Source organism: Arachis stenosperma, chromosome 5, assembly GCF_014773155.1.
Source record: "Arachis stenosperma cultivar V10309 chromosome 5, arast.V10309.gnm1.PFL2, whole genome shotgun sequence".
NCBI lineage: Eukaryota > Viridiplantae > Streptophyta > Magnoliopsida > Fabales > Fabaceae > Arachis > Arachis stenosperma.
Window position 1 is genome coordinate 33111854 of NC_080381.1, and position 8654 is coordinate 33120507.

General features: G+C 36.7%; 1 protein-coding gene across 1 annotated transcript; it reads left to right on the plus strand.

Annotated features, from left to right (window-relative positions):
- The first annotated feature begins 3125 nt into the window (after window positions 1-3125).
- On the plus strand, window positions 3126-5252 carry LOC130980668 (zinc finger BED domain-containing protein RICESLEEPER 1-like). Its single transcript, XM_057904326.1, has 5 exons — window positions 3126-3309; window positions 4057-4231; window positions 4331-4447; window positions 4545-4921; window positions 5020-5252. Exons 1-5 carry the CDS (start codon window positions 3126-3128, stop codon window positions 5250-5252), a joined length of 1086 nt encoding a protein of 361 aa, XP_057760309.1.
- The last annotated feature ends 3402 nt before the right edge of the window (window positions 5253-8654 follow it).

The window sequence follows — 8654 nt, forward strand, 5'->3', positions numbered from 1 at the left end:
ATACATATTTTAACATATTAAAATTAACTTCTATTGTTTTAAACAATTGTTCTTGTAACATCATACCACACAAAACTTTATGCTTAAGTCGTAAAACAGAGGTAGTGAGGTATTACTAGGGGTGTTTAGATCCAAATCGGTCCAAAAAAATCGCGAAATCGGACCGATCCAACCGAAACCGAATTAAATCGCTCTATTTTGGATTGGTTTTATTGCGATTTGGTTTGGTTTGTGGTTTCACTCTGCACAACCGAACCAAACCGAACCGTGTATAATAATAATAATAATAATAATAATAATAATAATAATAATAATAATAATAAGACCCTTACTGTAGCACACTAGCGTCGCTTCCCCAAAGGTTTGAAACCCTAATCTAAAGAAAGAAACCCCTCTGCCCTCTCTGGCTCTCTTAGTCTTCGTTCTTCACTCTTACTGACACACGCCGACCCGGTCCGCCGCTCCTCTTCTGAATGATGCCCTTCGTCGCCTCCTCTTCTCAATGAAGCCGATGCCGCCTCTTCTCCTCGGTGACGCCGCTGCCGCCTTCTTCCCTCGGTGGCGCCGTTGCCGCCTCTTCTTCAAGGTATATTTTTACTTGCTTTTGTTTATTTTATTTTGTTATGTTGTTTTAAGATTTTGTTTAATTTTAATTTTTACTTGTTAATATGTGTTCAACTGTGTTAAACTGTTCAAGGTATATTTTTACTTGCTTTACTTTTTACTTGTTTTAATTTTTACTTGTTAAACTGTGTTTTAATTTTATTTTGTTCTTGTTGCACTGTTATTCTTGTTATTAAAATTTGTTAAACTTTGTATTAAATTAAGTATTTTGTTGTTGTTGATTGAAATTGAATTCTATTTTTTTATCTTCTGCAAATTTTATATTTGTTTGGTTGATTTTAGCTTTCAATTTGAAGGTCAATGATGACAAGTCATCATATACCCATTTTTCAAGCTAATTTCACTTGTTTTATTAGCATTTATGCACTTTCTTGCATCCTAAGTAAGTGATTTGGAGTGAAAATGCATAACTTCTTTAAATCAAACAACCACCATGAAATTAATGTTAACTCATGAGGTTTAAGCTAAATTTAATTGATTTTTAATTAATTTATAAGCCTCTTGAATTTAGTGATACTTTGAGTGGTTGTTTTGGTTTATTGTAGGTGAAGAAAAGAAAAAAAGGAAAAGCGTGGCCTAAGGAAGTGTGGCCCAAGGAGAAGAAAATGTGGTCAAAGAGAGAAGAAGTGTGGCGCACAAAATGAGGAAGGCAAGCATTGCCCTCCACAAGGGCACACTGCCCTCTAGGAGGGCAACATAAGGGAACAAAGCATGAAAGGCAACTCTGCCCTGCCCACTACAAGGGCAGAGCACAAATTTGTGCCTTGGAATCAAGAAGAACAAAACCTTGCCCTGCCCTCCACAAGGGCAGTATCGGGCTCACCAAGGGAAGAAAATCAAAGGAAAATGCCTACAATGCTTGCCACAAGAGTTGAACACGGGACCATGAGGAAGCAAGGAATTAAGCCTCACTTTGGTACCAAGAAAGCCAAGGAAAATGGGTAGCGTGTGTAGCATCCAAGTTTCGAACTCGGGACGTCAAAGTGGAAACACTGCCCTGCCCTCCGCGAGGGCAGGGCAGCATTTTGTTGTGGCATGAATCTGGCGCACCAAGGCACAATTCTGGCGCACCACAGCATCATCTGGCAGCACCAGCAGCGCACCAAGGCATCAATCTGGCGCACCAACTTTTTCTGCCCTGCCCTCCGCGAGGGCAGGGCAGCATCCTACGCACCAAGCCTGCACCACGCCCGCACCACGCACGCACCAAGCACCAAATCCTGCCCTGCCCTCCACAAGGGCAGGGCAGCCTCCTGGAAGCAATCCTTCATGGGCTAAAATTGGATTAAAAATCCAATAAAATTCAATTCTTCACCAAATCAAAAGCCCATCCAAATCCCAAGATCCAAGAATAGAAAGTGTATAAATAGGAGTTAGTTTGATGTAAATAGGACTTTGACTTTCACTTTTACTTTTCACCTTTTCTTTGACTTTTGCATTGGGCACTTTCTTGGGAACTTTGAATTTTGCAACTTCTCTTGGTGACTTCACTGAGATTTCAGAGAATTGGGGAGGAGAATTGATCTCTCTTCTTCCTCGTTCTTGCTTGGGCACTTTTACTTTTCTTGTTTTGAGTTTTGGGTGTGAAGAATTGAGGAAATTCTGTCTCAATCTCCATTCAAAATCTCTTTAATTCCTTTCTGCACAATTGAATTCAACTTCAATTTCCTTTACTGCTTCTTCTTCTATTTCTTGTCAATCGCTTTGTTAGCTTGGATCTGGGAAGGCAATTGAGATCTAGGCTTTGCTACCTAGTCTCTGGAGACCTGAGATCCCAATTTACTTTTGGTTCTTCTGTGAACCTTTGCTGCGTTTAATTTCCTTCTGTTTGAATTCCAATTGCTTCTAATTCAATTTCTGTTCTATTGATTGTTGCAATTCAATTTCTCTTGTTTAAATTCTGAAATCCCTGTCCTCAAATTCCTTTTACATTCAAGCAATTTATATTCCTTGCAATTTAAGTTACTGCAATTTACATTTCTTGCACTTTAAGTTTCAGTCATTTACTTTCTTGTTCTTTAAGATTCTGCAAGTTTACTTTCCTGCTCTTTAATTTACTGCAATTTTCCCTTCCCCCTTTACATTCCAAGCAATTTAGCTTCTGTTAAACACAAATCACTCAACCAATACTTGATTCGCTTGACTAAACCAACTACTAAACTAAAATTGCTCAATCCTTCAATCCCTGTGGGATCAACCTCACTCATGTGAGTTATTATTACTTGATGCGACCCGGTACACTTGCCGGTGAGTTTTGTGTCGGATCGTTTTCCGCACATCAGTCAACAATGTCAACTTCATATCCTGAGGTAATTTTTTATTGTGTAATGTGTATGTTGGTAACAACTCAATATGTTAATTAATTGAGAAAAATATTAAAATAGCATAAACTGATTAATTATTCTTTGTTATCACAGGATGTTCAAAGTAGCGAGCCAGGATTTACCAGTGCTACTCCATCCACTTTTGAATAAGTCAGATCTTCAGGACAGTCAGAGTCAATGCCGCCTCCACAGCAGCAATCGCAGCCACAAACTCAGACGCAGACGCAGCCACCATCACTGCTACCACTGTCGTCGTGCAGTGATCAGAACAATGAAGGAACTAGATCTATGAGGAGGAGAGGCAAAGCAAATGTTACTGATGAGTCACCTAATCCTGGCCAGTCTGAGGAACAAGGTACAGGTAACACTAAAAAACCTGTTAGACCTAGATCTTGGACTTGAGAGTATTTTAAAAAAGATGATAGTGGTCCCAAACCTAGGGCTATATGTAAGTGGTATGGAGCATCTTATGCGACTGATTCACATAAAAATGGTACTAACAATCTTAAAAGTCACTTATTGAATCAGTGTAGAAAATTTCTAAAAGATTCACTTGATCCCACACAAAAAATACTTGTTATGCAGCAACTTAAAAAAGAAGAAGAAAATGGGCTGGTTAATTGTTTGACTGCTGTATCATTTGATCCTGATTTATGTAGACAAGCTCTTGCTAGAATGATAATTATAGATGAGTTGTCTTTTAGATTTGTCGAAGGGGAGAGATTTCGTTATTTCATGAGTGTTTTACAGCCAAAACTCCATATTCTGGGCAGAATTTCAGTTGCTAGGGATTGTTAGAACTTGTTCATGAATGAAAAACATAAGTTGAAGAGTGTTTTTATAAACTCAAATTAAAGTGTGTGTTTGACCACTGATTGTTGGACTTCTGCACAAAATCTAAACTATCTTTGCCTCACTGCACATTTTATTGATCAAGATTGGAAGTTGCACAAGAGATTTTTTAACTTTTGTCTCATCAAAAATCATAAAGGTGAACTAATTGGTAGGAAGATAGAAAAATATCTTTTAAATTGGAGAATAAGTAAAGTCTTTAGCATCACAGTTGATAATGCTAGTTCAAATAATGTTGCCATTTGTTACTTGAAAGGTAGAATGGAAGATTGGAATTCATATCCTTTAAAAGGTGAACATTTTCATGTTAGGTGTTGTGCTCATATCTTGAACTTGGTGGTGAATAATGATTTGAAGGATATGCATTCTTCAATTAGTAAAATTAGAAATGCTGTTAGATATGTCCGTGCTTCTCCTAGTCGTATGGATAGGTTTAAAAGTTGCATTAAAGAGGCTAGGATCTAAGACTGCTCTTGTGTGCAATTAGATGTCCCCACTAGGTGAAATTTCACTTACATAATGCTTGATAGTGCTTTAAAATTCCAAAAGGCCTTCAAGAGATTAAGTGAGAGGGATGCTGAGTTTATAATGATGCAAGGGGGCATTCCAAAGAATAAAAATTGGGATAATGCAAGATGTTTTGTGAGGTTTTTGAAGATTTTTTTCTGATGTAATAAAAAAAGTCTCGGGTTCTACATTTGTGACTTCTTCTTCATATTTTCATCACTTTTGTTCAATTCTTAGTTCTTTGAAGACTTGTGCTGATAGTAATGACATATTACTTAAGGGTATGGCTACAAAAATGAAGGCTAAGCATGATAAATATTGGGGTAACTTGAGGAACATAAATATGATGATTTTTGTTGCTGTGGTACTTGACCCTAGATACAAGATTAAGTTTGTTGAGTGGAGTTTTCAAAGGTTGTTTGAGAAGGAGGATGTTGATTTCTTATGTGGTAAGGTGAAGGAAGTATTCAATGACTTCTTTAACAGCCATAGGGTTGCTCTCAATAGTGATCAAGTACACCAATCTGCACAACATAGCCAAGATGTGGATATGGATGATAGTGCCTTTGATGATGTTTGCTTTGCGGCAGCATTTGAAAGTGATGTACAAGCAAGTGAGAGTCTCAACACAAATGAAATGGATTTATATCTCATGGAGTCCTTGGAGAAACAATTGATCCAAGTAGTTTTGATATTTTAACTTGATGGAAAGTGAGCTCTAACAATTATAAATATCCTGTTCTAAATCAAATTGCGAGGGATATTCTAGCTATGCCGGTGTCAACGGTTGCTTCTAAATCCGCCTTTAGCACTGGAGGTAGAGTGCTTAATCAATATAGGAGCTCTCTTACTCCAAAAACTGTTGAAGCTTTGATTTGTGCACATAATTGGTTTCGAGCCAATTCATTGCCAATTGACCTTGAGGAGCCTTTTGAAGAATTTTAAAAACTTGAGAAAGGTAATGTTCTTTAATATTATGTTTTATTTTATCTTCACATAGTGATTAACTTTACTATTTGATAATATGTTTAACTTACTAATATTTATTTTATTACATTTTATGGTAGAACTTGAGTCGATTCCTCAACTAATAGATGAAGAAGACTCTAGTGATGAATCTAATTAGTGATCAGTGCTTCCGCTCTCAGTTTGGAGTTTTTTATGTTATGTTTTTATTAAGACTTTGCTATGTTATTTGATTTTGTCTTGTTGAGACTTGTTTAGTTGTTTTGATGCTGAAGAATTATTATTTTATCAAGACTTGTTGAATATGTTGGATTGTTGGACAATTAGACATGTTGGTTTATAATGTTTTATGGAATTTTTTTATTATTATGTTGGATTGTGTTTTATTATTATGATGGATTGTTGGACAGGTTATTAACTTTATAAATTAAGTTATTATTTTGTATTTAAAAAACCACATATCCAAACTGATCCAAACTGCTTGTAATCGGATCGGATCGGATCGGATTTCCAAAAAAAGTTCATCCAATCCAAATCGCACTGCACATAAATTAAGCGTTCAGATCGGATGAATTTTTCCTTCAAAACCAAACCAAACTGCACCGCGAACACCTTTAGGATAATACTTGAAAGAATATAATATAAGATGAGCCTTGAAGGATTTGTAAAACAAAATCGCAAAATTTAAAAGCGCGATGCTCAAGAATAAGGATTACTTGCATACGAAGAAAGATAAGGTTCATAACATATATATACAGAAAACAAGAGTAGAGGGTCAAGAGTACAAAATAACAAGCTCCTAACTAAGCCTGTGAAACTAGTGCTAGCCGGATATATATATATATATATATATATATATATATGTAACCCATGACCCAAAATACATATATGAAACCCTAGTTCTCCATATACTTCTAAGAGGTACAAAAGTAAAACAAGTCAATTAGGAGAGTTCTATACTTATGGTCATATACAAACAGTACACAAAATAGTGTCCCAAAAGATCCACTTCACTGCAGAACTCCAGACGCCTAGCAAGGTGCCTCTTGACCTGCATCTGAAAAATACAAATATCCATATAGAATGAGAATCGGGGGTTCTCAGCATGGTAAAGGTGCCGCATACATAAGATATAAGGTCATGGGAAAGCCAGATGCAATCCTAAAACTCCGACATTTAGATTATAAAACTTAAGAAACTAAAATAGAAACCATAAACAGGTGGTTCTCTAAAAGTTTTAAACTCATACAAAACCTAACTATGAACCCTCAGTCTCTCCATCTTTCCTCTGATCCTCTCAACTCCTGTAACACCCTAACTACCAAAGCTCACGCTTCCGGCTGCGCAACTCTGATAGCTCGGACATTACGACAACACTTATACTATTTAATACTAAAATATGAGCCTGTTTGAAACTTTAAACCGCAAATACCGTTCCCAAAAATGCTTTCGTTCGATAACGTACATCCATAGAAACCATACAACTTACAAAAACTCATAAAGAGTACATCCATATATATACATACATATATATAAATAATATTACAGACATTAACCAATACAATTCCTATCCCTCTTACAAAATATATCAAGATAAAGGCGAGGGTACAATAATTAATAATCTAAAGCAATACAGAACATCACAGCAATAACTAAATAAATTCTTCGTAACTTCTGCGCCCAAATCCTGAAAGGGGAAAAATGTAAGGGGGTGAGAACATCATCCTCGAAAGGGTTCTCAGTAGAGGGTTTTTGGGAATTACTGTAATAGGATACATGAAGATAAACCGTACCAATGATTAATAACCGTCCTATGCCTCTTTTCAAAAATAACGGTTTTCAAATAAAGTACAGTCAGAAATCTTTTCTGAAAGATAAACTGTTCAATTCTCAAAACATCAAAGCATTTCAAAAGGTTTATCTATACTGAACCAAAATAACCTTTCATATCTTATTCCGAACCAGAACCACAAAACCGAAATCAACCATCGGTCCATCTCATTCAACCACGGCCCTAGGCCCAAACAATCCAACCACAACCAATCCACCACAATCCAACAGAGTTCCATATGCAAACACAAGTAGGAAGACGCAAACACAAACAAACAGTTATTGCAAGTAGAACAATTAGCAGTTAATCACATAGGCAAACCAAGTACAATATGCATACCCAAACAATGTCACATAGATGCATATGATGCATGCCTGTCCCTAGTGGCTGATGATATCATCTGTCGGTTACCAAGCCAACCCGACGTGTCCGGTAGCTAACCCAGACACAGTCTCTCTGTTGCGCATTAATATCATTAGAGGGTATATGCGCCCTGTCGCCATTAGAGGGTATCTGCGTCCTGTCGCCATTAGAGGGTATCTGCGCCCTGTCGCCATTAGAGGGTATCGGTGCCCTGTCACCCTTACAACCAGAGAGAAAACACAAGCATACTCGCTTACAACTTTCATCTCAGCCATTCGGCTTAAATTCACAAATCATTCAATTGCATACATGCACATATATTCAACCATGGATCACCATCCATCTCAGCCATCCGGCTCACGGTTCAATCCAGAACCAATCAACTTATCGATAAATACAGCCCTTCGGCTTAAATTCATAATTCATGACCGGCCATACGGCTTATAACTCATTCGATAATCAGCCATAAATCAATATCACACACAGCCATTCCGGCTCATAACAAAAACAGTACTTCCATCATTTAATATCATCAAATTCATAAAACCGGCATTTAAGCCATAACTCATTTTTCTCAAGCCATTTCACTTTGAAATCAAATTTTAACTCTTTTCAGCCTTGGCTTTAAAGATCTCATTTCCCAAATCATCTCAGGCTCATAAGCCAAATTTACTCAAAGTGAGTTCTCTTTTTAAAACAAAGCCACTCTCGGCATTCTCTTTCCAAAACTTCCAAAACCATGGCAAGTTAAGGATTTATGTCAAAGTATTCAAAACCACCCATCCAACAATGGGATTTTATAACAAAGCTTCTTGGCAGAGTCCCAAGTCTTTAGGGAAGGTTAAACTATATCAATTCTTTAAAATTCATTGAAACTCTTAAAATCATAAATCCTCGGTTCAAGTAAATAAAACTGAATTTATTATAAAACCGATCATACAAAATCACAAGTTCCAACCCGGTCCAAAAATCAACTCATTTGAAACGGAACCGGTTCATTTGAATCAGACCACTTTCAGGTTTCTTTTTGGAACCCATTTTTCCAACTCTTCCAAAATGCCTCAAACTTGATTACTCAATCAAAAGTCTAGGTTCCTTTAAAAATCACTAAAAATCCTTTTTTATATTGAAATCAATATTAAAGCATCATTCTTTCCTTCAGTGACTCAAACTGTACAAATAGTTCA

What these genes read in the sequence shown, in the direction of transcription:
- LOC130980668 (XM_057904326.1), top strand. Translation starts at nt 3,126, where the DNA reads ATGCCGCCTCCACAGCAGCAATCGCAGCCACAAACTCAGACGCAGACG. An exon ending in GTCTGAGGAACAAGGTACAG is followed by an intron (nt 3,310 to 4,056) that starts GTAACACTAAAA and finishes GTTACTTGAAAG; the next exon opens with GTAGAATGGAAGATTGGAAT. An exon ending in AATGCAAGATGTTTTGTGAG is followed by an intron (nt 4,448 to 4,544) that starts GTTTTTGAAGAT and finishes TTCAATTCTTAG; the next exon opens with TTCTTTGAAGACTTGTGCTG.